Here is a 27,470-nt window from a genome sequence, read left to right as displayed (position 1 = left end):
CCTTTTCTTTTTGCAAATACAGACTAACACGGCTGTTACCCTGAAACCTGGAAGGGGAGAGGGGATTTACTCCTTGCTCTGAAGCACACAGCTTAGGCCAGAGAACAGACGGCCCATCTGTTACTGGGCTGCTGCCCACCACAAACACTGTAGCATTATTAGGGGGCTGTTCGCAGATGCACCGGGACAGGACAGGTCACTGAAACGTGGCCATTTTCTCTTGCTACGGAATATTTCCTCAAGATGTAGCCGTAATTTTATTCCTGATAGATTTTAAGGCCAGAAAGGGCCAGTAAATCATCCAGTCTGACTGCCTGTATATAACAGACCATTAAATATCACCCAGTTGCCCCCGTGCTGAGGCCAATAACTTGTCTCTGGCTAACACAGATCTTCCAGAAAGGCTCCCAGGCCGGCTGTGAAGACACGAGGAGACGGAGAGTCCGCGACCTCCGCCGGTGGTTTGTCCCAGAGGTTGTGTCACCCTCCCCGCAACGATTAGTGCCTCATTTCTTATTGCCAGGGAGCTGCGTCGGCCCCCGGCCCGTTCTCCCGCTGGCCCCGCTCCGCCCTTCGCGCCGCCACATTCTCTCGTGACCGCGCGCGGCGCCGCCTCACGCTGCCAGCCCAGCCTGCCCCCCGCGCAGGCCGCTGCCCCCCCGCCCCGGGCTCTCAGCGACCCCACCTCCGCGCCAGTCGCCCCAGGGGCAGACTCCAGATCGCGGCAGGGGCCGCTACCCCAGGCTCGCCCCGGGGGGAGGGGCAATGACCGGGCACAGGAGGGTCACCGGGGCTCAGGGCCCTCCCCTCGGAACAGTCAGGATAAGCCCTGTCCAACCTGCCTGCCCGAAGCCAATATGGCGGCGACACGGCTACACCATCCCTCGGGGGCTCTCTCTCTCTCCTTCCCTATTGGTTACCTAGTAGGGGCTCAGCCAGCAAGACCCGCTGGGAGTGGCCAGGAATTCCGCGGTTGCTAAGGCGACCAACCGATCTGTCATTGGTAGAGCTCATCCTTGTGGGCGGGCTTTGACCCCACTTCGTGTTCGGTGATTGGTCAATGTGCCCGGAGAGGCGGGGCGAGAAACCCCAGCGGCGGCGGCTGGGCGGCAGAAGAACGGCGGGGATAATGGGCTGCTCTGATTGGCTGGACTGCCGCGGAGCGGGTGGGCCCGGATGCAGGCGGCGCGTGCGATTCGGCGAAGGCCGCGTGGGGGCGGGGCCAGGCCCGAGGTTTGTTGTGAGGGTGAGGGCCCGGTTGTCAGGCAGGGGCCAATCAGGGTGGGGGATGGGAGCAGGTGGGGGGTCGGGGCTGGAAGGCGGAGCGGAGCGCGGAGCCGCTGCAGGTAGGAGGGGGGGGGAATGGAGTCGGGTCCGTCCCCGCACGCCGGCTGCGGCGGGGGGGCTGAAAGGGTCCAACTCCCCCCCCCCCGGCTCGCAGGCCCCACGGTGGGGGGTGGGGCGCGGTTCTGATTCGGGCCCCGGTGCCACTCATGGGGGCGGGGGGCCTAGAGCGTGCTGGCCGGGGGGGACCCTCCTCCCCTCCCCCGGCCGGGGGCCCGGTGTGGGGGGGGGAACCCTCCTTCGCCCCTCCCCCAGGCCGCCGGGCGGGGACGCCTCCCCCGGTGGGCTGCCGGGGAGCTGTTGGGGCTGGAATGTGTTCACGTGCCGGTTCCCGCGGCCGGAAGGAGGAGGCGGGGGAGGGAGCTCGTCTGTGGGACCCCTCGGCGCGGAGCTGCTGGGGGAAGCTGGAAAGGTGGCTCCTCCCCCCCCCCCTGCGGGGCCTGGGGGCTGCTGGCGTGGAGGGGCTGGCGCGGGGGGTCACCCCGAGGAGGGAGCCGCGCCGCACCCCCGTGCGCCCTGGGTCGCGTGGCTGCGGGGCGTCTTATGAACCTGCTCGCCTATGAGTCTCGCCAGAGCGGGGTGGGCAGGGGGTAGATACTCGTGTGTGGATGCGGCTCTGCCGCACGGATCGTATGTTAGCAATGACCTGGAAAAGCTGCCACCTTCATTCAGTTTCTGTACGGAGCCTGAGTGACAACTCAAGGGTTTAAAACTCACTGGCTTAACAGCAGTGGCTTCCGCATAAAGGTGGAGTAGAACCTGATTCAGTATCTCTGGGGAAACTTTTGGGTGACCTATTAAGATAAGTGGTTGCCTAGTAAGCTTCTTCCCTTGTGCTAGTTACACTGACTTGTAAACAACTTCTGGACCTAGCCACTGAACTATTCTAATTATTTTAATTGTAATAATTAGTGTATTAATAACCCCTGATTAGCCCTGTGATAATCTTATTGAATTGAGCCTTGTTTTGCTTTTGTTGTTGAAAGCTGGGAGATGGGAAGTGGTCATATACGCAACCAGTCCATACTCTTTAGCTTACACTAGAAGAACAGGATTTGATGACCTTCCTCACTAATAATAATTAAATAAATATTCATTATTTGTATGGCCATAGCACCTAGGAGCCCTAGTCATTGACCAGGACTCTATTGTGCTAGGTGCTGTTACAAGCAGAATAAATAGATGAATGTTACAACTATACACTGAACTTTGCACCTGCTGTACTGACTGAGCGGTATCGCAGGACAATGCCATAAACGTTAAGATTCTTTCTTTTTTTCTCTTCTCCAGGCAAACGGCTCAGTGATATGGATCAAGACTAAGTCAGAACTCAAGATCTGGCCTATTGATTGGAGGAAACTGGCCACTGTTCTGGATACAATAGAATAAGAATTTTGAAAGGAATTGCATTTGCCTAAATGTGTCTGAACAGATCAAACAGCAGAAACTGAGTCCTGGGGGGTTGAGCCCCACACAATTCAGCAAAGTGAATCTTTGTTGGGAGGAAAGGAGGCACTTTTTCAGTGGCCATCAGAAAAGAACTGAATAAGGAAATGGCAACTTCTGTTGCCACCAAGACAGCTTGGAAGCTGCGTGAGTGTCTTTCATAGTGTTCTCTTGTCCTTCATTAGATTTCTCTATTTGAAAATGGGGGAAGGGGAAGAGAGAGGCCTCTTGTTCTATTTTGTGGTATGAATGAAATTTCCCCAGGGAACTATCCCCTCCCTTTCTAATGTGACAATAGAGCACTCTTTTAAAATTCAGGGGTCTGTTTGTGGATGGAGGGCAGAGAGAGAATTGTGGAAGGGCATAGGGCATCCTCTGAACATCCAGCCAGAGTGACTTAAGGACATAGCTAGAGATTGATCTAGAGGATACGTTCCTTTGGGATTTGCAACGATGATGATAGGGCATCCTCCTTTCTGTCTTCAATTCCTGTTGTCTGAGGTTTTTTTGGTCATTAAATCTCTCTTTTTCTCTAAATTTCAGGTCTGTAACAACCTGCTAATTCTCTAATATAATATAAGAACAGCTGGTGAACAGGTTGGAACGCTTATAAAGCCAAGCCTGCCTTGGAGTGTTCCACTTGTTTAATGTCAATATTCTTTTTGGATTGCTCTCTGTTGCTGCCTCTACCATCGCTATAGGTACAGTAGGTTCTTGGATCGCTGCAGGAAGGGTGCTGGGATCATTACAAGATCTTTATGTCCTCTTCTCTTCATTGTGTCTCTGGCTTCACCATAAAAGGTTCACGAGAGGGAGTAAACTTCTATTTTTAATTGATCTTTTCTCCAAAGAAAAAGAGTGGCAAAGCAGCTCCTAAATGTCAAAAAGAGAAACACAGAAAAATGCTTCTCCTGCAGATGTTGCAAATTTTTTGTGAGATGTCAGAAGATCAATAGAACAAGTAGGAAGTAGTTGATTATCCACAAATGTGCATTCCAGGCTGAGTATTTGAGGCCCAGAACTGGATTAGTGAGAATGTTGCCCATCTGGGTTGCTGTATGTTTAATAGAACTATATTAATAGAGTTAACTGGTGTATACGATCAAAGGCTGTATAGCACTATATACCTGGCATCAGTTGGTTCTTCTGTTCATAATTTCACAATCGGAAAAAATGTTTATCTTACTCTCCCCGTCACCGCCTCCCCCCCCCCCCCCCCCCCCCCCCCCCCGCTGAAGTTCACAGATTATGGGAAAAGACAGCACTTGGTCCGTTTCAAATCTCCATCCCATTTCATTCGGCAACCATGCCTGTGCTGTTGATCTTTAATATCACTATTTCCTACTTCATTTTAGCTCTGCCTTCAGAGTAGTAATCATTCAAGTGCTAGGAAAGAGGTGTAGCCGGGATAATTAGGGCCTTAAAGGTTGCTGAGCCAATGTGTAGTAGCTAATGAGAGAGCATTTTATGAAAGGGTTTGTGGGCTTAGGGAAATCAGCACTTCAGAGAGAGAGGGTTCTGCTACCAGTTTTTGAATGTTGGCATAAAATTATAATCTGGCATTTATTCAGGGGGTTGAATGCTTCAGCAATGACTCTTAAAAATTGTAAAAAATTATTAATAAAAGATAAAGGGAGGCTATGCAAATGTTCGCATTTCACAACAACATTCAGCACTTGCACCACCCAATCTTAAATAGTCACTATTCGTCCCTTAATACCAAAGGAGGATTTATGTAACTAGTATTGTATGTGCCTTTGAATTTCATGTGTTGACACATGCTCTGGTTCAATATTCTACTAAATGACAATACTAGTCTTTCATTAAACTGCAAGTACATCCTCAGCAAATGTCCCTTTCTCATTTAATTAATAACCTAATTACAACTGAAACATGAAAGATGTTTCTCTAGCTTATGTGAAAGTTACGTGGTTTCGCTTTCTGTAACGTGCTTTGAGATCATCAGATCAAAGAGTATGCAATTGTTCCTGCCCTCTGAAGTCTTGGAATATTAGTGTCACTTATTAAAAGTGAGCTGCTTCACACCCAATTATCAGAACGAAGGCTGGATTGGTTATTAGCTAGCATTTTTACAAATGTTTCGTAACCACTTCATAAACAAATCTAGCTGCCTTTAAAAGACAAGAACTTTTTAGCTGTGATATTAAAGAATTGGTAAATGCATTTGGCAAAAACTTAACAATTTGGGTGCATTTTAAAGTGCCCTTTAATGTAAAACAAATGCAGATCTGGCTGTTTATAGGGGGACGTCTCCAGAGTCCACTGGGGTCCTGGGGCTATCTTCTCCCCCAGCCTTTATGAAAAGCTACTTTAAAAAAAAAAACAAAAACACCTTTTTAATTCTACTTCCTTATTCAACCCCTCTAAAGCATATCTATGTCCATCCCTCCAGTAGGGACATCTTTTGTCACTGCCCCCAAACTAACTGTATTGCTCTGCTTCACCTACGTTACATGCTGAGAATATAGGCAAAGGCTCTGCCAAAATTCAAGTAGAAGGGAGCTCCGCCCATCCCAGGTGCCGAGTCTTAATTTCTCGGCAAGGTAGCTCCTGCGGCTGCAAACCTGCAAGTTTGGCTCAGATAGGACAGTGTGAACTTCTGCTACTGTCCAGAACAATATTAGGGAGCCTTTCTCTAAATGATTGGTAGCTGCTTTGTACCATGCCAACTTCTGAGACCCTTCATCTGCCCAGGAGAGTTCACACAGGTACAGATGATGAACTAGCTTCCGTAAGGAGTGTGCTGGAACCAAGCAAATTCTCCTTTTAAAAGCTACTGAGTCACTATTAGTAAGATAAGATAGTCACTGTGAACCACACTGAGACTAGAGTGGGATGATGAAGGTTGATTGCATATGTCACCAAGCATAGCAGATAGGGCCAAGAGGAGCTGGTGCAAACAAGATAAGTAAGTAGGGGCTTTTTATCTGAACTCTAGGTTACTGCAGTTTGCCCAGTGAAAACTGGGAAGTCTTTCTGTAGAAGGTGGATTACTAGTCTTTCAGGAGAGGAATTGTGTATCGTACAAATACTTGTTGTGACTGTTTGTTTGCTTTGTCTTGTGCAGAAGAGATCACAGCTCACAGCAGCAATGTGTCCTCGCTGGTTCTGGGCAAAAGTTCAGGTCGGCTGCTGGCAACTGGCGGAGAGGACTGTCGGGTCAATATATGGTCTGTTAACAAGCCCAACTGCATCATAGTAAGAGTTGGCTGTTTTTTTTGTTTTTTTTTTTTTTTGCTTGTGGGTAGGTTGTGGGAGGAGGCAATTGGTCTGCATAGTTAGAGCCAGAGAGAGTCTGGCAATGTCATAAATCCCCAGCTAGGTTTTACCAACCCCTCTCGGCTGCTTTGGAGTGCTACAAAGCTATATTGGGACACAAACATAGTAAGGTAGCTTTGGTGGACTAATGTTGTCCAGCAGCCCCACACAATTTGAAAGTGGCTTTGTCCCTTCAGTTCACGTGACTCTGAACCAGCTATACCTCTCTTCCCATGCCCTGCTAAGGCCCAACTATGTGACAGTGGCCTTCAAAGATGACAAGGGTCTAAAATGAGTGACATTTAAAAAAAATGGAAATTATTAATTTCTTCAATGTGTACATTTTTCTATTACCCTAGTATCTTGATTCATTAATTCATCCTGGGGAGATCACCAGCTGTGTGGGGAGCAGAGGTAAATCACTCTAGTAAGTGATATCCGTTCAGTGAGGTGGTAGGAACAGGAGAAATGTTTAGGAGGAGTTCACAGTTAGCTGAATATGTGGGGCAGGCAATAAGATGCCCTCTTTCTGTGTCCCCATAGTTTTCTAATTCACCCCCAAATTAAACTTGTAATTCTTAATTCTTTCATCCCTCTCCATTGTAGGCATTTCTTCTTTTTCCTTTACTCACCTTTTCTTCTTTGTGCTTGTCCCCTCCTCCTCCAGTCTTCTCTCCAAAATGTTACCTATTCTATTGTTCCTCTCCATCTGTCACTCTTCTTTTCTCCTTTCTCCTGATTTTCCACTTCATCTCCTTTACCCCATCTTCTCTCTCTTCCCCCAGTCTAGCACTGGCTTGACTCAAAAAGGTTTTAAAAGGTACATTTGCACTGGTTCCTTCCTCATCCTCCCACTGAAGACAGGCCAGGGCAGGTAATGGAGTCTCCCACTGAATACTTGAAGATCTTCATGACATGGGGGGTTTGGAGAGAGCAGCCCTCCTGCCCCTGCACAGTTCTTGGTTTTGTGTCTCGTGTTCAGTGAGAGGGCAGACATCACTTCTCTCTGTAGAGCAGCTGAGTTGTGGCTGTGGGGTTGGGGGAAAAGATATCATTAGCTCATAGCACATCAGTGCTACTGAGTGCAGGGTGACCAGAGTCTTGTTTCCAGTGAAGAAGGAACAAAATCCTAGTTAGTAACTGACAGGAACTGTCTTTCAAAACAAGGGCAATCCAGCATGTCTGGCTACCTTTAACATCAGTCGTAGCATTTGCTCAGACAATACATATTGGGCTTGCTGTTGTTTGCAGCATGCAACTATTACAGGGTTGCAAACTATTAAAGGCTTAGTTTTAGGATAGGCTTGTCTTACAGATTAATATTCAGGGTGGTGAGATTTGCACCCTGGAATTGGGGCACATCCTAGGCCAGGATGCACTCTCGGTTGCATCATATCTACGGCTGACCAGCATTTGCCTCTGCATAAAACTGTGTCAGGATATTGTGCTGATTTGGCCATAAGCTGGGCAGGGAGAAGCTGTGTGCAGCATGTTCAAATGCACTATAATGAGAGTAAAGCTACCACAATAATATGAAATGATGTTGAGTACATGCCAATTATAAAGGCAGCTAGCATTTATCTGTGCTGCATCCTGCTTTGATGTTTGATTTGGATGTAGGGGACACTTGGTGTGGTAGGAGAGTTGAGCTGAGAAAGATAGAAGGAGAAAGTTTTCACTTCATTTCACACACACAAACACCCATTCATTTGAACTGGCATCTCTCAGGAAATGTGACGAGGACTAAGTAGATACAAGAAATCTCTATCCCTTATTGGCAGTGCTGTTTCCTTCCCATAGGCTTTTGCAATGTCTCTGGAGGATCTGCATGGTGATGTCAGAGCAGTGTGAAACCAGGGCACTGGTTTCAGTTTAGTCAGCAGGCGCATAAGATTCAGCATCTCTTCACCCTCCCCCAATTGAGGGCAGAGAGAACTACAGCACTAGATTTGGACTGTTGTGATGTCACCATCCAGGCTTCTGCACATTTGCCTGGGTTTTCCAGGGAAGAGAGAGAAGTCAGGACCTAGTATTTCTAGTGTTGTTGTTTTAAAAACAAAACAAAAGACGGGTTTTATTTGATGGGGGCAGGGGAATCGCTGTGATTTTACTGCTTTATGGTGTATAGAGATGTTCTCAATGGGATTTTTGTTTGCTTTGAAGTTCACCTTTAGTACTTGATTTTCTAGGACCCCCAGTACCCTTGGGGAGAGGGGAGGCAAGTGACTTACAGCTTTGTGACCCCTGATTTGAGTCCGAGTTCTCTGTTGCACACAAAACGTTAACAGTTGCAATATTATAGAAAAGCAATCCCAAGCAAAAACTGCAGAAAGATCCAGGTGGTTTTTAACTTGTCACTCCCTGGTGTTACCTTAATAAATGTGAAGGGTGGAGAGAGCTGGATTGAATTATTCAAGGGAGCCATTCTAAGGACAAATAAAGGAAGAGTTTGGATTTGGAATAATAAGCATCACTTAATGGTACTAAAATACCTATAACAGCACATATTAACTAATTATTATGCACATATTAATTTGATTATTGGAACAACTCCTTATTTTTATGTTACGTGTTTTATGGCACGGGCATTTTAACTAAATGGTTACTTATTGCACAATATCTATACAGTCAAGTTAGTAAGCACTTTGAGATCCTTGAGGATGAAAGGCACTGTGTACATGGCAGTAGCTGTTGCATCAAGCTAATGCTGCAGTACTATTGTAGCACTGTTGGTGTGGCAGCCAACGCTGGCTAGTAACATGTACTTCTTTGCTTGTGAGAAGGCTTTCGGATAGTCCTGCTTATGCTATAAGGACAGCTGTGGTTTTGTATGACAGAGTCATCTGACTCACTTACAACAAACCTGGTGTAGTTGTGTCAATACAGCATATTTTTCACTGCATATGCATGTGCTGACCTAATTTGTACATCCACATCTACTGCTTGACTACCCGTGTTTGTATCGGCACGTTCTGAGAAAATCTGGGCAACTATCTCATAGTGCCTCAGCAAGAGATACAGTGCCCGGGGGATATGCACGCAGAGTGACACCAGCAGTACTTGGCAGGGGCTGAGGGAGGCAGTGCATCTTAGAATGTTATACCACACTGAGAGCTGCCAGGAGGGAGGACCAGCCAAATTGGCTGTGCGGTTAGGAGGTCCTGCCTGTTGCAAAACAGCATGCCAAACCAGTTACAGGATAATACCATGTGCCCGCATAGGACTTTTCAGAGTTGCACCTCCAGTCTGCTGACTGCTACTGTTGACTTTCCTTGCAGAGTTTGACAGGCCATACAACACCAGTGGAGAGTGTGAGGATCAATACAAATGAAGAACTCATTGTTGCAGGATCCCAATCAGGATCCATTCGAGTATGGGATCTGGAAGCTGCCAAAAGTAGGTTTCCATTCTCCTTTGCGTCTTCCATTTAAGTCAGCAGTGTGTGAGCACAGCAGGGTGGTACAAACTTTTGGGAAATCCCTATACCACATATCCCCATTGACCTGGAGAGGTCCTGACTAGGAAGGTCAAAAATCTGGATAGGCCCTTATCGACTGATAGTGTTTCCTTCAGCTCAAAACCAGTATTGTTAGAATGCTTTGGAGTGTTCTACTGAAGCTGCATAATGCACGTATACATTTGAACAGTTATAAATGTGCACATGGGGTTTGTGTGAATGTACATAGTCTCATGTTGAGCCTGACTTAAGAGGCTGAATGTTTAGGAATTTGGCCTGTGCGTTTCTGTCATGTTCATGTGCAAGTCGTCATTGTAGGACACCTGCCAGGAATCTGCAGTAGATGAAACATGGTGCATTATTAGAGCATTGATGGTGGAAGTCATGCTCTTGAGTCTAGTCAATTGAGGGCGCATTTTATAGATACAAAGTTAATATAATAGCCATTGAAGTGTCACTTAAACGTCTCAGCCAAGAAATACATTTTTCCTGTTTCCCCTCTATGTATCTTCTTGTGGCTTGCATTAATGTTTGCTAACTGCATTACCATGTAAAGCAGGGTCCCTGGAACAGTCCATTTAGTGCAGTTTCTTTGTTTAGCGGAAGTCGACTCAAAAGCATTTCTATGAAGTGATGTACGTGTCAGAATTCAGAGGAACTGCACCTGCATTCCTCTGCCCTTGGTGGACCATGGAGCCCACTGTAGGCTCCCAGCTCCTCAGCTGTCACTTCTCTTGGGCGAAGACCCATGTGTTTCTCCCCTTCTGACTGGGGTTTTTCCGGGCTGTACAGTGCCCTGCCTATACTGTGATATGCCCAGCAAACCAGACTACCTAAGCAGGCGAGTGTTACTGTTTTGCTATTTTGCCGAAGGCTATGAGCAGCTCTAATTACTAGCAGTTATAAGTTATCAGCCCTTTCCAGACCAGCACATTTATTCTTAAGATGAAAGCATTAGAGAAAACGTATTAAAAACAAGAAAAGAACCTACACACATGCTAATAGGTGCCAGACATCACCCCCAACTCCAGCCAGGGCTCTGGGAGGAGTAAGTCCTTCAAACCCCACCAAGGGGTGGTTCTGTGTTTAAACAGCCTTAGTTCAAAACTAGCACACCCGTGAATAAATCAGTCTTTCCTTTATACAGCTTGAGCCTTTGATCTTGAGACTCCTGGAACGGATAATCAGCAGACAATGGTCCCCTCCTCAGGGCACCACTTCAAAAGGCTGGGTGTTTGCATAAACAGAGATGGGGAATTTGTATTCGACTCCACAGGCAAACTGTTTGTCCCAAAAGTCCATTCTTGTCTGGCACATCATTTAGTACAGTCCAAGGGTGGCCAAACTACAGCTTGCGAACCACATTCTGCTCTTTTACAGTTAATGTGTGTCTCACTGAGCCTCTCACGCCCCCTCATTCTCTGCCTACCAAAGTGGGAGAGGGAGCGTGGGGCTTCTGCTCTGTGGTGGGGCTAGGGGCTTCTGCTAGAGACGACTGGTGCCTGCTGAGAGTGAGGGGGCAGAATTTAAAGGTTTGCCCCCCAACAGCTTGAGTCAGGCGTCCCCTCCCTGCAGCTCCCACGTGTAAGCTCCTTGTGGCGTAGCAGTAGCAAACAGCGGGGAGCTGCCTGGAGGGGCTGCTGCTTTAGTTCCACGGGAAGAGGCAGTTGCAAAAGTAGTGGCTCTCCCTGCTGCTGCTGCTCCCCACAGCCACAGCTCCCAGCTTGACAGCTCCAGCAGCTGCTGTGCAGGGAGGGGGCCCGGCAGCACCATGTGACTGAGTGGGGTCAGCAAATCCTGGCAAAAATGTGGGGGAGCACATGACTCCACATGTCCCCCTCCAAACATCACTTGCCGGGGCTCGGGGCTTCAGCTGCCACAGGGCGGGCCTGCTGGGGCTCGGGACTGCAGCCGCCGTGGGGCAGAAGCCCCAAGCCCTGGCAGGTGCACCCCAGCTCTCGAATGTCTGAAGATTGTTGTATGTGACTCAGAGGGCCAGTAAGTTTCGCCACCCTGGTATAGTCCTCTGAAGTTCATAACACTTCCTAGGGTTCACATTCCATGTCTCACCTAGAAAGAGATTACGTGCAGTCCCAGCCCGCAGTAATACATCAACCATTTATTTAATATGATGCACCCCAGACATCCTTAAACTTGATTCAGTAAGGTCTCCAAAAGATATTGCAGAAAAATACCATATCTGTCACAGTACATAGATGAATAAGCTGTGCACAGACTGGCCAGTATACAATATCAGTGTGTATTTAATGGTAAGTAGCAGCATGGCTGGACTTGTGGATTGTCTGTGGGAAAATTAGCACTGACTAATAGGGTTTTTCCTCCCTCTCTGTGCTGCTACTTTCTTTCCAGTTCTTCGTACATTAATGGGTCACAAGGCAAATATCTGCAGCCTCGATTTCCATCCTTTTGGAAGCTTTGTGGCTTCGGGGTCCCTGGATACTAACATCAAGGTAAGGCCAGTCTTTTCTGGAAGTACCCTCTTCATCCCCTGTGCATGTGTGTCGGAGTACCATGATTGTTTTGGCAGCAAAATAGATTGTTCTGTTGGAGGTTTGTAAAGTATCAGTTGCATGTGTGTAAGGAGGTGTGTTCATAGATGCTTGTGAAATTCCTGCTTGTATTCTTATAGCTGAAATTTATCCTAATAATTGGAGTCTGGTTCATCTCTTAGGGTTTATGGTTTATTTCTCAAGCCTCTTGGTGTTAGATGCCAAATTAAATCTGGTGTAAGCAAGTGTGATTACATTGAAATCAATGGAGCTACACCTGCTTATAGCAGGTCTGCATTTGGCCCTAAGAATTTAGCTTTCATGGTATGAAATGTCCTGCCAGCCGTCTCTCTTCTGAACACTTCAAGTTGCAACTTGACTCCAGGCCATTCCTACATGGGCAGGGGGAGAGAGGGGTAAAGAAATATACTTTGCATGGGCTTGTGTTTTAGCAGCCCCTTTAGCTGCTGGGCACCTGTCCCATAGCCATTCTACAGTACTTATGGGCTCTGTAGTAGGGAGACCTGTCATTCTGTTATGACTTTCAGGGTCCTTCATAACTGTGGTTCTAAGCATGTTTTTTGTTGCTCTTTCCTGTAGCTCTGGGATGTAAGAAGAAAAGGCTGTGTCTTCCGGTACAAGGTAAGGTGTGCTTCACTATCATTTGGGGGAGGGGAGAAGAGATTCTCTCTGACTTATGCAGGAATCAAGATGGGATCACCTAGAATTAATTTATTAATCCCTTGGTATTGGAAATTGGACTGATGTGACCTGTGAAGTCCATGCAATGATAATGAATAGCCTGACCACTTGTACAGAGCCTGATTGAATAGAGAGGCTGCAAGAAATGGTTAGCATAAGAGTAAATGTACTATGTGTTGTCCGTGTCAATGGTGCTTACAGAGCATCCCATGAGTGAGTGTGCAGTGGAGTGATGCATTGCCCTTGTGCTGGAGACATGAATTGTTCGTGTTCTGCAGGGTGTGACCGGGGTCCCAGGGAGCTATACTGGAGTGACTCAATTAGGGTGAACTGCAAAAAATGGGGCAAACAATCCCCAAAGCTGGTGGATATTCCAATACTTATGTTTATCAAACCAGCACAAAACAGCTTCTATAATACCTTACTGGTTACCCAAAAGCCAATAACACAGTTCCCTTAAAGCCACCCAGCCTTAGGCCTCCACCCAGACACCCAAGTCAAATATGATGAGGATTACTGAAAATCTTATTCATCATATAAGAAAGTTCTACTAATCCCACAGGATTGGACACATTACCTTCCAGGGTAATGAATACTCCAGATCTTACCCAAAGACACACTACAGGCAATTTTTATGAACTAAACTAAAATTTATTTAAAAAAAAAAAAGAGAAAGAGAGTATTGGTTAAAAGATCAGTATACATACAGACATGAGTACGGTTCTGCGATCAGATTCATAGCAGAGATGGTGAGTTTTGTAGATGCAAAGAGTTCTTTCAGAATTAGTTCATAGATTATAGTCCAGTATCCATATTCAGGGGGAATCCAGGTTAGGACTGGAGATCTCAGCCTTTTGGCTTAAGCTGCCCCTGCATGAAGCATCAAGCAGATCTGAGATAAAAAGTTTCAGGACCCCAGGCATTCTTATACAGTTCCAGGTCTTCCTTGACAGCTCAGAGTCCTTAGGCAAACAATAGGCAATCGTGGATACTTTGAAATAGATCTATTTCCTAAGCATCTCCGGTAATTAGCTATACGGATTAACATAAGGCAATTGCCTGTTTTTTCCATCATTGGCGGGTGATTCGCTATACATTTCAAAGAGAGATGAATACAGTGATATTACTATGTTTATAGTTCATTTTAATGTTAAGATGTCCTTTTAATCTCTGAATCAATAGCTATAGTGATAGACAGGAACTGTCTGTTTATCTGGCTAACATCTGACAGGATATAAGTACACACATACGATTAGTATCACCTCCAGTTCTCTAACAATACAGGTTGCGTTTCAAAGTTCTAGCCTACCTAACATGGGATGGCCATAATTACCATTCGTATACTTTTCTAACATGTCTCTAAAGGTTGCATCTGGGTCATTTATCCTTCAGGATGCTTAACCCTTTCTGGCCATGCGTCACACTTTGTATAAGTTTCGTTGCAGTTATATAACAGATGTAGCAACAATGATTTGTATGGTCGTATTCTAATTAGATAACATCACACAGGGACCTTCCATGTGAGCTTTGCCACCATACTGTGGAGTCTTTCAAACTGTAATAAACATTACTTGATTTCATTTTGTTACAAGCACAGAATAAAATGGAAAGAGGAAGCTAGGATTTCCTCCTAAGGGCACAATGAAGGTGCAAACCCATTGCAAGCTGTATGTGGTTGTATTTTTTTAGGGTCACACACAAGCAGTTAGGTGTCTCCGATTTAGTCCTGATGGGAAGTGGTTAGCGTCCGCTGCAGATGATCACACTGTAAAGGTATGGTGTTCATTATCAAGAGTGTGGCAAGAGCCGTTCCTCCTTGTGGCATGTGGAAGGACAGGGGTACTGTTCTTTAATTTGTGTTGCCAGTTCTCTCCCCCACCTACTCCAGCTCACTTTGCAGTGATGCGAGCCCCTTAGTTTCATAGGGTAAGTCTCTGAGCAGGGACCCCATTATCCAACAGTGCAAAACAGCCAGAAATGAGATGTGGCTAAGTGAAATATAATTCCTTACTGTCCAACACACAAGACAGTGTCCTGCCTCTAAAGGTTGAGGGTACATTGACTTCCAGGTGAGGTGAACCTGAGGCTGAAAATGAAAGCTCAGCCAGTTGGATGGTTAAGCATGTGCACTTTCCAAAGAGCTGTCAGGGACACAACTCGCCGAATGCAGAGAGAATTCAGCAAAGTATCTGTTCTAGCAGCAACTCTTCAATTTCTTCTGCTGTGGTATGGAGGGCTCTGGGCAAGAAGCTGGCTTCATTTTCAACCTCCGTTCAGATGAGCGGGTCAGTCATTGCACCCAAGATTTATAAGTGAAGACCAGATGATGTGAAAAGTTAAACCCTACAGGTAAAATAACATATAGCACATCATGACTTAAAAAACCTCTTATTTTAGCTACTGAAACCCCCTCTAGTGCCACTGTATATTCTTGCCAGTCTTCAACAATGATAGAGGTTCTTTGACAAATCTCCAAATAAAAACAAAACTGGAAATAACCCTCAGTCTGATTAGAACTCACATGGCCCTGGTCATTACCTGCCAGAGGTAGGCTTGTGGGCTAGCTAGCAGATTTCCAGTGGAGAACAATCCAGGGTAGACACATCCTCTCTAGAGCCTGACTGTTCTTTCCTTCTTCCAGCTGTGGGATCTGGCGGCTGGGAAGATAATGTTCGAGTTTACAGGACATACAGGCCCAGTAAACGTTGTTGAATTTCATCCCAATGAATACCTCTTGGCCTCCGGCAGCGCTGACAGGTACATGCAGGGAAAGAAAAAGCAAGATGTTTATTCATCTGCTCCTGTAGTGGTCTCCACCCTCCTGGGAGCATTGCTGTTCATGTAGGGGGCGAGACATTCCCACCACTGGACAGTTGCACTGCAGATTGCAGATGTGGTATGATGCCATGCAGATCCTACCATGTTCTCCCAAAATCTAGTCGCAACTTCTGTCGCACTAGGAATCAACGAGCTAGACCTGAGTCGAACACTAATGCAGCCACAGCAGGCAGCCTTTCCCCACTGAGTCATCCATGGCTTTGGGTCAGTGCTAGATACCTATGGAGCCAATAAAAGCATCTCCTTTTGCATCTGTGGCTGGATCCAAATTCTGCTCTAGCGTTATTACCTACTGTTGGGGGGGGTCATCATTAGCACACAGCAATAAACTGCAGTAGAAAATACTGTCACATACTATTATAACGGTCTGGGTCTCTGGCTTTCTAGAATTACGGTTATTCTTTCCTTTCATTCTTTGTGCTTACAGGACAGTCAGATTCTGGGACTTGGAGAAGTTTCAAGTGGTGAGCTGCATTGAAGAAGAGGCCACTCCTGTCAGGTACATTATATTTGTACCACAGTGAGTTCGGTAGCGACCTAGCATATGGGTTCGGCCTGGTTAAAAGGCCGAGTTCTCATTAATGGGACACTTTGCTAAGGAAAGTTCATGCTGCTGAAGTTGAAGCTCTAGGGCACTTATGGCACTTGTCCCTGGTGTTCTGGTGAAGTAGGATGTTCAGCCCTGGTCTCCTTCAAAGACTATCTGAGTTAGTAAAGTCTTGGATAAATCTTGGTCTCTTTCCTTTTCCAGGTGTGTTCTTTTCAACCCAGATGGCTGCTGCTTGTATAGTGGCTACCAGGATTCACTACGTGTGTATGGCTGGGAGCCTGAGCGCTGCTTTGATGTGGTCTTGGTGACCTGGGGAAAAGTGGCTGACTTATCTATCTGCAACAACCAGCTGGTGAGTTCCCCTTAGTGAATTGGAGAGAAGAGTCTGAGAAATACCAAATAAATATTCCCTGGGCTGCTTACTGGGCCTCTGACTTCTACAGACTGGCCGTGTTAGGCTGTCACAGCTCATAGTTGGCCATGGTCAGTCTTAATGCTGGTACCGTGCTCCTCAGCAGGTCTCAGAATGACGGATAAACATGGGGCAGCATCGTTTTCTCCTCGGATCATTGCTTGTGTAGTTCCACGTGCTGCTCCCTCTTACCCCGCTCCACGTCTGTCTGGCTTCCTGAGGAACAAATGGGTGGTAGTTGGGGCTCTAGTCCCTTTTGCACCCTGGAGCTTGGCTATTTGATACCATGTGCATGTGGCCCAATGGAGAGTACTAGCTAGAAAGGTTTGAGCCCCAGTGCCAAGAGCACGACTGTATGCAGACAACTATCATGAAGAAAACCCTTAGCAGTAGTGGCCTTTCTATCCCATCTAACAGGGAGGGCAAGAATAAGAAGGTGAGGTGACATGACAAGCTTTAAGTCTTAGTGAAGTACTGACAGAACCATGGATTGGATCTAGGTTTCCTAAGTTCCACTCTCATTCACGAGCCCCTATGCCAAGCGGCTTCTCTTTTTCATTAGTGCAGCCGTTTGGCATACACTCATAGTGCCCTTTTTCTGCTTGCTTTAACCAATGTCTGATCTGTTAATTGATGCCGTTTGACACATTCTCAGTAACTTTCCCTGGTAGATTCTTCCATACCTTGCTTACGCTCCCAGCTGCTAAAGGCCCTTCTGGTCACTATTTTGGGATAACACCACAGAGAAGCCATTCAAAACAAGTTATGTAACTGATTTAAAGGAGAAGAAACCCTAAGTCCAGCCCATGGGACCTCAGCTTAGAGGGGCTAACATTATACTGGACTCCTAACAACTTGCCTTACTCTTGCTCTTGGCAGATAGGGGTTTCCGTCTCGCAGAGTACAGTCTCCTCGTTCGTTGTGGACCTCAGCAGAGTCACAAAGTCTGGTTCTGGTCTTCATGGACCGATCAAAGATGATAGGCCTCTGGCTCAGCCCACCCCCACAGGGTCCTCCCTTCGACGCATCTATGACAGGCCATCAACTACCTGTAGCAAGCCCCAAAGGTAAGAAAGAATCCGGTGGGGGTGTGTGCTTCACAATTCCAAATGCTTTATTGGAAGGAGCGGAGAACTTGGTGCTCTTTCTCTCTAACGTACCCTGCCAGTCTGCTCCTGACTGGGACTCTCTTGTTGGCAGAGTGAAGCACAACTCAGAGAGCGAGAGGCGCAGTCCCAGCAGTGAAGATGACCGGGATGAAAAGGAATCAAAGGCTGAGATCCAGAATCCAGAGGATTACAAGGAGATCTTCCAGCCCAAGAATTCCATCAGTCAGTACCAGACTCTGTTCTGCTTTCCGGGTGGTAGCAAGGATTAGGGTTTGGGGGCTTCAGAATTAATCAGCTCCAGGAGGAAGGACTGATCTTTGGCTAATTGGCACAGCCTGTGACTATTGGGAGTTCAGAAAACCTCTATTTAAAATTCTTTAAAACGGAACTCTGAACCAAGGGCTACACTGGCAACTTACTAGAAGGCTGTATCTAACTAGCATATGGGGAAGCAAACTGCAGCCTCTCATTTGTAATATAGAGGTATGGCCCAGAAGCCAACCGCTCCATCTTGAGCGGGATGCCTTTCTGGTCAGATCAAGACGGAGCACTGGATTGTTAGATATCTCTTTTCACTTAGAATTATGGCCGTAGGCACCATATGCACAAACCCCATAGTTTCCAAGGGTTCCCATTTAAGGTGGGTGGTTAAGTGTCTACTCCAAAGCCCAGCTATGACCATGTAGAGGGCTAAATGGTTAAAATTATCTAAGCTGTCTAAGGTGGTGATGGTAGTAGTAGTTATATTAACTTCCTTACTGGTGTAATTAATAATCCCTTATCTTTTTATACGTCTTTCTGCTTCACTAATCTAATTGATTTGTGAACATGTTGCCTGACTCTGCACTTCGCTCCTTTTGAATTATGGGAACGTATTGGTCTGTTTTGCTCCTCACAGCCACAGTGGCTACAAACCTTCAGCTGAAACCCAACAATAACATTTAAACTCTAGAGGAGATAAGCCAGTCTTCGATGTCAGTAACTGTCCTAATCTGCTTAGTTGTTGTGAGTTACACCAGTCCCAAGGCTGCTCTGTGCTAATCTGTGGCCTTGGCTTTCTTTTTTCCCCCTTCTTGTAGCTCGAACTCCACCACCAAAGAGTGAGCCCTTCCCAGCCCCTCCCGAGGATGGTGAGTTGGGACTGTCCATCTGAATGCTGGGTGAGGGTGGGATGGGAATCGGGGGGGAGGGGGGGGCAGGTGGCTGTTTCAACAGGATGCTCCTTGTCCAGAGAGATATATGACTTGTACTCAGACACTTGAATTACATAGAACCTCTGCTGAAAGCTTCTCCTGAAAGGGATAGAGTGTGACTTTTCCCTCTTCCCCTTCCTTCCTTCACTCCAGAGCCTATCATCATAAAGGAAGCAGCAAAGCCCAGCCAAGTCGTGGACATTCAGACCCCACTGCCAAACCAAGAAAACGTATGTACCGTGTGAGCCATTAGGATCTTTCAACACCCCCATTCCCAATGAGTTCCAAGCACTGGAGATTCTGGAATGTTGCTAATCATGCCAGTCCCTCCAGTGCACGTGAGTGGAGACCAGAAAGGGAGAAAACTGATCTGGGCAGGGCCAGGTGTAGAGCTCGAAGCCAGATCTCCAGTTTGGGTTCATTTACAAGCAGATTTTGACTCTGCTACTTTTAATTCTGTTTCCAGATTTCTAGTCTTGTCTCTGTTGGCGCCTCAAAGCCCCAGTGTGCATTGAAGAGAAACAGCTGTCAGATTTCACGGGATTCTTAGACCGTGGCTTCTTTGTATCTGAAGATTAACTGAGTCCCACAGGATGGGGCTTCTCCATTCACATTCAGGCGGCCCTAATGCCTTTCAGTGGAGTATCTCCATGCTCTTCACAATCGTTAATTAAGCCTCACAACATGCCTCGGAGAGTGTCTCTCTCTCCTCCCCCCCGCCTGCCATGCCAGCAAACTTTAGATTGCTCCAGAAGGAAGTGGGTGAGGGAGAGCGTGTGAGACCTGGGGCAGAGTATTGCTGCTGTAACTTCTATTTCACTTTCTCCTGCAGCCTGGCCTGATTCAGAGGCCACCAATAGCGTCCTCAACCCCTGTGACCAGAGCAGAGCCATCAGTGATTCCTGCAGCCAGGAATGCGCCCATTGGGCTGAAGGCCTCTGACTTTCTGCCAGTAAGTAACTAGCTTGCTCTAAAGCAGGAGAGTTAAGCAGGTGGTTTGGGAGCAAGGGGTAGCAGTGCCGTAGGCCTGGATTGGTTGTGCTCAGTTTTGAGGTAGTGTTGGTGCCATCTCTGACCACACATACTGCAGGATTTTCTTATGTTCAGCCTTGGCTCAGACCGCTAAAAAAAGAACACAGACAAACCCTGTGAGACAGAGTTGGGATGTGGGGCACCCCTGCAATAGGGCTCTTCATACTGAAAAATAATCACTGCTCCATGGGAGATTCCATAAGCCTGTGTTTCAGATCTTTGAATGTGGCCTCAGAGGAACACCACAGGTCTCGCCCTTCCTCTGCTCACGCCTTATCAGTCAAGGGACCCTCCCACCCCTAACTACTGACAAGCTCTTGGTTGGTTGCGATTGCCCAGGACCCCATGGTGCTAGCTGCTGTACAAACACGGAACAAAAAGTCCCTGCCCCAAAGAGTTTACAGTCCAAATGGGAGACAAGTGACAATGGACGGATCCTGAGACACGGGAGCACAAGGAAAGAGTGAGACAATACAGGTCAGCATGATAGGCAGTGAGCCAGCACACAAGCTGCCTAACGTCGGTCAAGTTTTTTTTATAGGTATTGCGGCAAGTGTCAGTTTGTCTCTAAATTATTTCACTTTCACCTTTGTCTCCCAAATCAGGGATTGCTCCTAGAATTTCCCAAGGGAAAAGACCTTCCCAAGCCAAGGCACTCTTCTGATACCAAACTAGAAACATGATCAGATGAAAGGGAGCTTCCAGCTTGGCTTAGACAGAAGTCTAGTTAAAGCCTCTAATTAAATCCACAGAGCGGTTTGGTGTGTGTTGGGTTTTTTAACTTGGGTTGGTTGAAAATGTTGTGATTGAAATTTTTTTTATTGGAAATGGGGTTTGTCTCAAAACAAACTTTTTTTTTTTCCCCTTCCTTTCCAGCATTTTGTAACTGTTTTCTAAGGCTTGTGAGTTGGGAAACAGCCAAAGGGGTGAGGGGGGAATCCACCCACTGTTAATTAGTAAAAAGGCATGAAAGATAGGTTTACCACCTTCTCTTCCTTTTTTTCCAGTGCAGGGAAGAGGGTGGGAGAAACACACTGAAAATTAAAACAAACATTTTTCTGTTTGAAAGAAACAAACTGAAATATTTGAATATGAAACAGAATAAACAAATTTTAATTAAAAATTTTCACTTTGGACTTTCCTATGGGAAATCAATGTTCTCCAGCTGAAAAATGTCAATAAAGACTTTTTTCTTGTGAAAAATTCCACCAGAAAGAATCCCATTTCTTTCCTAGGTCTAGTTTTCACTAGCTGTGTTCAGTTTGTGCTTAAAACTTGCTGAGAACAAAAGTCCAAACTTGGAGAATATGAATTCTTTACCATGTCCTTATGCTGCCAGAAAGGTCAGACTCAATTACACAGAGATTCATTCTTGGATAGCCCATATTCCTACTGCCAAGGGAAGCAGGATTAGACCTAGGAAGGCTCTTCTTTATCCACTTCCCACAGTCTCAGACCACAGCATCTTGTTCTGCTGTCACCAATCAGTTGATGTTTTCTCTGTACCTCAGGCTGTGAAAAACCAAAGCCAATGCGAGATAGTGGACGAGGAAGCCATGTCCCAGATCCGTAAGGGCCATGAGACTATGTGTGTGGTGCTCACCAGCCGCCACAAGAACCTGGACACTGTGCGAGCGATGTGGAGCACTGGTGACATAAAGGCAAGGAAGTGGGATTTACTTGCATTTAGGGACAGGTCAGACTTACTCTGTGGGGTGGAGGTAGGACAGCAATTGGACAGGCCATCTCAGCTTGCGCAGAACTAGCTCTGAACCCCCGATTACAGGAAGATATGATATCCAAGCATCGGTTCCTACCATTGCACCTTGGTGTGCTGTTTCATTCTTTTTATATGATTCAAAAGAAATGTGGAATGAACTGTAGTGTGGCTGCAATTGGAACTAGAGTAGCTGTGAGCTTCTCTGTTTCCTACATAGGGACCCTTGTGTGAATCAGTGGGTGTGTTGCTAAGTGTTAAGGTGGCTAGTGGCAGCATGCTCTTCTCTACTCTATTACCATGTCCCTGTGCCTGGTATTTAGAAAGTGATTCTCATAATGATTACATGGGGTCTGTTAGTGTAAGCCTCACACTAACTTTTCTCTACCTCCTCTCCCCTTGTCTCAGACATCTGTGGACTCTGCTGTGGCTATCAATGATCTCTCGGTCATAGTGGACCTACTGAACATTGTCAACCAGAAGGCGTGAGTATTTGCAGCTGTTGCATCTGTGTAAGGATGTGTCCAGTAGGTACCTTCTACGCTCTGTGGTTGCTTTATCTGATATTGACTAGACATATCCTAACATCCACTCATCTCCTATATTGGGCATATGGCCACCAGTGTAAGAGCAAATGCATTTTAGTCACATCTTTGAGCCTGCAACACTAGTGATCAGGTCTTTGGCACTAGTTCTTGCAGTGCCTTCTTGTTAGCAGTTAATGTCTCATCAGGAAAATGAAAGTCTTGTAGAAGAACTTCAGCCAGTTCTTCAGGAATCCAACCAGAAATGACCAGAGCTGCTATTATGCCACTTTCCATCACAAGGTGGAGTGAGTGAACTCAGTCAGCAAAGCTCAGGCTGAACTGGCTGAGTTTTTTTGGGTCTGAATGCATTATTTGTGTTGAATCAGAAAGCCCCCTGAGGCTTGTCTCCATTTCTCCTGGAGTGTGTTCTTTTCTTTCCAGGTCTCTCTGGAAACTGGATCTGTGTACTATAATTCTGCCTCAGATAGAGAAGCTCCTTCAAAGCAAATATGAAAGGTGAGGTGTTCAGGAAGCTACCTCCCTGGGGGATAAGCAGGTGGATAGTGGCATTCTTAGATGAGTTTCACTGGGTATTACACAGCTGATGAGTAAAGAAAATACCAGAAAACCATGTAGGATACAGTTCTGCATAGATACATCATCTGGAAGAGAGAGGTGCAGTGGCCAAAGGTCAGGAGGAGCACAGGGAAACCAAGAAACGTGGAGGATAGAGTTTGCTTGGGGTGGGAGTTGTTACCCACTACAAGAGGGACATTGAGAGCAGCAGATTGTTCTAGATATTTTGAATTGAAGGTAGCTATGGCAGAGCCAGGGAAAAGGTTGAGGCAGAATAGTTGGGCTTTAAACAATGACTGGACCAAAGATTTTTTTGGAATACTCCACCTGGAATTTATAACCACGGTTGGGAGAGGAGATAGTCAAAGGAATGAATTGGAGTTGAGCATGTAGGACACTGGTTGAAATGTTTAGTCACAGAACAGGAGCACTTGGATAGGTAGGCGGGGAACCAAGGAAGCAAGTTGCTCCAGATGGACCTGGACCTGGTCATGAGGCAGCCTCTGGGTCATTTTGAAGATCCTGTGTACTTCATAGACGCACAGTAAAGAAATGCAGGATGTCCCTCAAGGAACAACTTCCGGCTTTTACTCTTCAACCATGAGTATTAATGGGTTTTATGGAGATTGAGTCCTGAGGCAGAACGTTTCTGTGCTTGAACAGGTTGCTGAGCAGGGGTCAAATGTCAGAGTCTCTGAGGGTGTGGGCGTAGTTTGCTTCATCATTTGTCTGCTGTTTAGGCCCAGCTTTTGCTTTCCTTTCTCCTTCCTCTTATTAGCCCTTCTTCCCCAGGAGGGTCTTTTATGCAGGCTGGGGAGGTTTGTTTGAGGACACCAACCTCAGGACACTAAGTTGGTGAGTGAGCTGTAAGACACGTTCAGCCAGCCAGGTGGTGTAAATATGGGAGTGAAAGTCAAGTGACATCTGACCCTCTGTGTCTTTGTGTCAGTTATGTACAGACTGGCTGCACCTCCTTAAAGCTGATTCTCCAGAGATTCCTGCCACTGATCACCGACATTCTTGCTGCACCACCGTCTGTTGGGGTGGACATCACAAGAGAAGAGAGGTAAGGCACCCTAGCCGCTGCCACGCCGCCTCCTGCCATACGAGCCCTCTGGACATGGCATCACACTGATTTTTCCTTTGGACAGTTAGAGGCTGGATGGATGCCCTCCCAGCCCCATCAGTCTTGCTCATGGAGTTAGAGGGGTTGCTGCAAAGCTATGCAGGGTATTTCTCCCCCTTCATGGGTAGCACCTGGCATTAGGCGGTGAAGGACCATGCTTGAGAAGCAAATTCAGGCACTTGGGCTACTACTTTCTTCCCCCAACATGCACAGTGTCCCACTGCTCCGGGAGCGCATGTGAATACCAAACAGCCACTGTCCTTTAAGGCTGTATTCCTTAAGTGACCGCCCACAACTGGCTTCAGCCTGAAAATGAAAAAGATTCCTCATTTAAAGTGCAGTTTTTCTTTGAAAAGTGGCTCTGTTGAAATGGCACCTCCTTACATCGCAAACTGGCTCCCTTCGGGGCGGGGAAACAAGTAGAAAAAGAGCTGTTGGCTCATAGCACTGATAGAATTCCAAACATCTACCCGCACAAACCCATTGATATTTCCGTCTCTTCGAGCCACAGAGAGGCAGGCGTTCTTCCTCCTCCCCGTCACATATTCCCAGGAACCGCAGGGAGTGCTTGCTGCAGATTCATGCCCTGTCCATCTTCTTTCTTTGCAGGCTCCATAAGTGCAAACTGTGTTACAAGCAGCTGAAGAATATCAGCAATATCATAAAGAACAAGTCTGGACTGAGTGGCCGCCATGGCAGTGCCTTCCGTGAGCTTCACCTCCTCATGGCTGTCTTTGAGTGACAGCTGCCTCCGCCTCCACACACGCAAACACACAGGTTCAATTAGTTCCATCTGTCTCACGCCGTGTCCATCCTTGTTCCCCAGAGCACAGCAGGGAACCGAAGTCCCCGCTGGCTACCTGCCCCACCTCTGGTGCCTTAGGAGCTGGATTGAAAACCTGATTTGGAGGTGTCTGTCCTGCATGTGGGAGGGGCCTGGCTGGATGAAGACTGCAGCAGAGCTAACTCCTTTCTCTGGTTCTTATGTGGAGCTAACTTAAGTTCAGCTCTCCATAGAACTTTTACCCAGCTCTTTCTCTGCTAGACCTCCTCCCTGGGGTGGGGCTCAGAATCAGCCATCACTCCGCCGTCTCCCACTCCCATACTCATCGTCAGCCCGCTTGTTACCTGACTACTCCAGCCACGGAGAGGCTGTGGATCAGACCAGCTGGAACACTTGAGTCTGGAACTGGAGGCCTGCTCTGTTTTTCCCTTCACAGTCAGATGAGCGATGGAATCCCTTTTCCAGGAGCTTCCCTCTGCTTGGGTATTGCCAGAGCAGCACTGCGGAAGAGCTGGCTCTGGGCAGAGTGCCCCTTTCCTAGAGCGTGGACATGGCTAGTGCTTTTCTACTGGCATCTGGGACTAGCCCCTTCCTTGGTGAACTTTTTCAGAGGATTTGAGTCAGGATATCGCACAGCACTAGTCCTGCTGGTGTCACACCTGAAGTCTCAAGGCCCTGTTTCCAGTGGAGGCTGTCTTGCGGTCTGCCTGATAGCGGGGGTGCTTAAGATCCCTGTTAGTGGCTCTTGGCTGTGTAGCTTTAGTTATGTTAAAATCTAACTAGGAGTAGGTGGGGATGGGGCCTACATGATCTGTTTGTAAATGGAACTTAGCCAGGACTTGCCCTATGTGTTTGCCTTTGGGGAGGGTTTTGAGCTGGGAGTGTGTGGGCGGGTGAGAGGCAGATGGACACAGACCAACCTCTTGCTACACCCATTGGACTCTTAGAGATTTTTCAATAAATGACTGTCAGAACCTTTGTCCATTCTTGCTTCTTTCCTGTAGGGAAGGAGGCTCCTGTGCTGAGGGCTCCCTCCCCACCATTAATACGCTGGAGCCTGCTGTTCAGGAAACTAACTTATAATGAATTTTATTAAAAATTTGTAACTTATTTGGAAAATCGTGTTAAACGTTTGAGTCTCTAAACACCCAAAGCCCTGCCCTGCCCTGCCCTGCCCTGCCCTCTGTCCTGCTGGGAACGTTGTGGTGAAAGCAGGGCTCAGCTTACTAATGTTTACTGTGGGAACCATACTGCGGTCTCGTCTCCTCTTGTCCGGTGCTGCTGAACCGTGTCAGTTTGCATGTCACGGCCAAGGCGCAGCCCCTGAATTCGGAGAGGGCACCAGCAAGCGCCTAGTTCAGATTTTACAGGACATCTTCACTCCGCTGTCTTATTCCATCCTAGAAGCTTTAAAAGAAATCTCCATTCACAGCTTGTCCTTGAATGGACGAGTTCCCATGTCTGACGTGGATCTCCTTCTTTCCTGTGGCACAGTTAAGGTCCCACCTTTAGGGTTTTGATGAGGAACTTTGTCTGAATATTCCCTTGGGTTGCAGGCAGGGTGTATGATGTACAAGAACCAAAACCCAAACCTGGTTAACGCGCTCACTGCCCAAGCTAAATGCAATGGAACCAGCATCAAGTAACCCAAGCCTTTCCAGCACTGCGTCTTGGCAATGTAAGGGCTGGGAACAAAAGTGAAACCCATCAGTGTTTTATCCTCTGTCTTCCCCGTTTGCTGCTTAGCCTGAAGAGGGCCATAACTCTTACCTTTTGCTGGAGGTAACCTGTTCAGTGTGTTGTGCTGACGTGTATACAGCCGTGGACAGTGGGTGAGCTGTGCTTGAACACTTAACAGTTACCTGCCCTGAAGAATTTAGTCTAATGACCCAATGCTGCAAACATGGGAGCAGACAGTACAGTCAATGGGACTCCATGGGTGAGTAAAGCATGGCAGCTACAGGCCCCAGTGGTGCGCTCTAGGGCAAAATGAAGGGCTTGGTTGACAGAGGCGAATCCAAGTGTATGAGCAGTCTGGAAGAAAGCACAGAGCAAGGAGGGAGTGAAGAGGACCCAGGGCTCAGACCAGGAGCAAAGCCTGCGTGTAACAAGGAGCAGAGGACATGACTTGAGGACTCAGTGCTCTAATCCTGTATGATGCTTATGAAGGAGCAGCAGGCGTTTGTCATTCAGGATGGCTGTGCAGTGCAGAGTGCTGTGTGGGAAGCTTGCACAGCCACTGCCTGGAGCCAGTGGTTCAATTCCTTGCTTCCTTAAGCATGGCCTCCACACAAACTCTTTAAAGGTTACCTATTAACTGGCATCCTGCTTGCTTGCCTGCTGGTGAAACCTGCTCCATCATGGTCACAGGTAGAGAGGTTCTCTAGCCATAAAAGCACTCTAAGGGTGTATGGCCATGAAAGTGCTCTGATCCACACCCGTCAATGTGATCTTAAATTCATCCCCCTCTGGTCTGTCTTGCGCATTTACTGGGCCCTACAAGAATGGTCTGAGCAGTTCTCCAGTGCCTCGGTGTGAATAGCAATGGGGAAAGAGGTGTCAATGATGGCTCAACCTCTGGAGTCATAGAGCAAGACCCTTCCTGCTGCGGTGGTGGCTGTGGAAATCAGATCACGACCCCTGAGGAAAAGCAGAGCAGGGCTGAGGGTGAAATCTGTCCTGACGTTTCGGAGAGTAGTCTGGAGAGAGACCCAAGAGCTGTGAAGGGACTTGTGAAACACTGGCTGTCAGCCTCCCTTTGTGGTTGCTGTTCCCTGCTGCTTTGTGCTCTATTCCAGGCTGTCTTATGAAGCTACACCCATGTCTGGGTTTTGTTGAAATGAGTGATGCAGCTGTCTGAGCATTTTT

The 27,470-nt window shown here is 47.1% G+C and overlaps 1 protein-coding gene across 19 annotated transcripts; it reads left to right on the top strand.

Annotated features, from left to right (window-relative positions):
* The first annotated feature begins 1,127 nt into the window (after positions 1 to 1,127).
* Positions 1,128 to 25,721, top strand: KATNB1 (katanin regulatory subunit B1). 19 transcript variants are annotated; one of them, XM_043526303.1, is made up of 22 exons: positions 1,823 to 2,091; positions 2,635 to 2,937; positions 3,334 to 3,491; positions 5,879 to 5,981; positions 9,348 to 9,465; positions 11,897 to 11,997; positions 12,637 to 12,678; positions 14,428 to 14,511; positions 15,380 to 15,495; positions 16,004 to 16,075; positions 16,328 to 16,478; positions 17,418 to 17,605; positions 17,739 to 17,869; positions 18,727 to 18,777; positions 18,994 to 19,070; positions 19,673 to 19,792; positions 21,384 to 21,533; positions 21,998 to 22,074; positions 22,558 to 22,632; positions 23,485 to 23,547; positions 23,642 to 23,758; positions 24,428 to 25,721. In XM_043526303.1, the coding sequence occupies exons 4-22, from the start codon at positions 5,979 to 5,981 to the stop codon at positions 24,558 to 24,560; spliced, it is 1,869 nt and encodes a 622-aa protein (XP_043382238.1). In that variant the 5' UTR covers positions 1,823 to 2,091; positions 2,635 to 2,937; positions 3,334 to 3,491; positions 5,879 to 5,978; the 3' UTR covers positions 24,561 to 25,721. The 19 variants fall into 19 exon arrangements, 18 of the variants coding, with proteins under 18 accessions (XP_043382231.1, XP_037733361.1, XP_043382229.1 ...); XM_043526294.1 differs by lacking the exons at positions 1,823 to 2,091; positions 3,334 to 3,491 and adding an exon at positions 1,216 to 1,233 and having other exon boundaries at positions 5,879 to 6,009; XM_043526293.1 differs by lacking the exons at positions 1,823 to 2,091; positions 3,334 to 3,491 and adding an exon at positions 1,219 to 1,346 and having other exon boundaries at positions 5,879 to 6,009.
* The last annotated feature ends 1,749 nt before the right edge of the window (positions 25,722 to 27,470 follow it).

The sequence above is a fragment of the Chelonia mydas genome, chromosome 12, assembly GCF_015237465.2.
Source record: "Chelonia mydas isolate rCheMyd1 chromosome 12, rCheMyd1.pri.v2, whole genome shotgun sequence".
Taxonomy (NCBI): domain Eukaryota; kingdom Metazoa; phylum Chordata; order Testudines; family Cheloniidae; genus Chelonia; species Chelonia mydas.
Note: the sequence above shows the minus strand (reverse complement) of the source record. Positions and strands in the feature narration are given on the sequence as shown.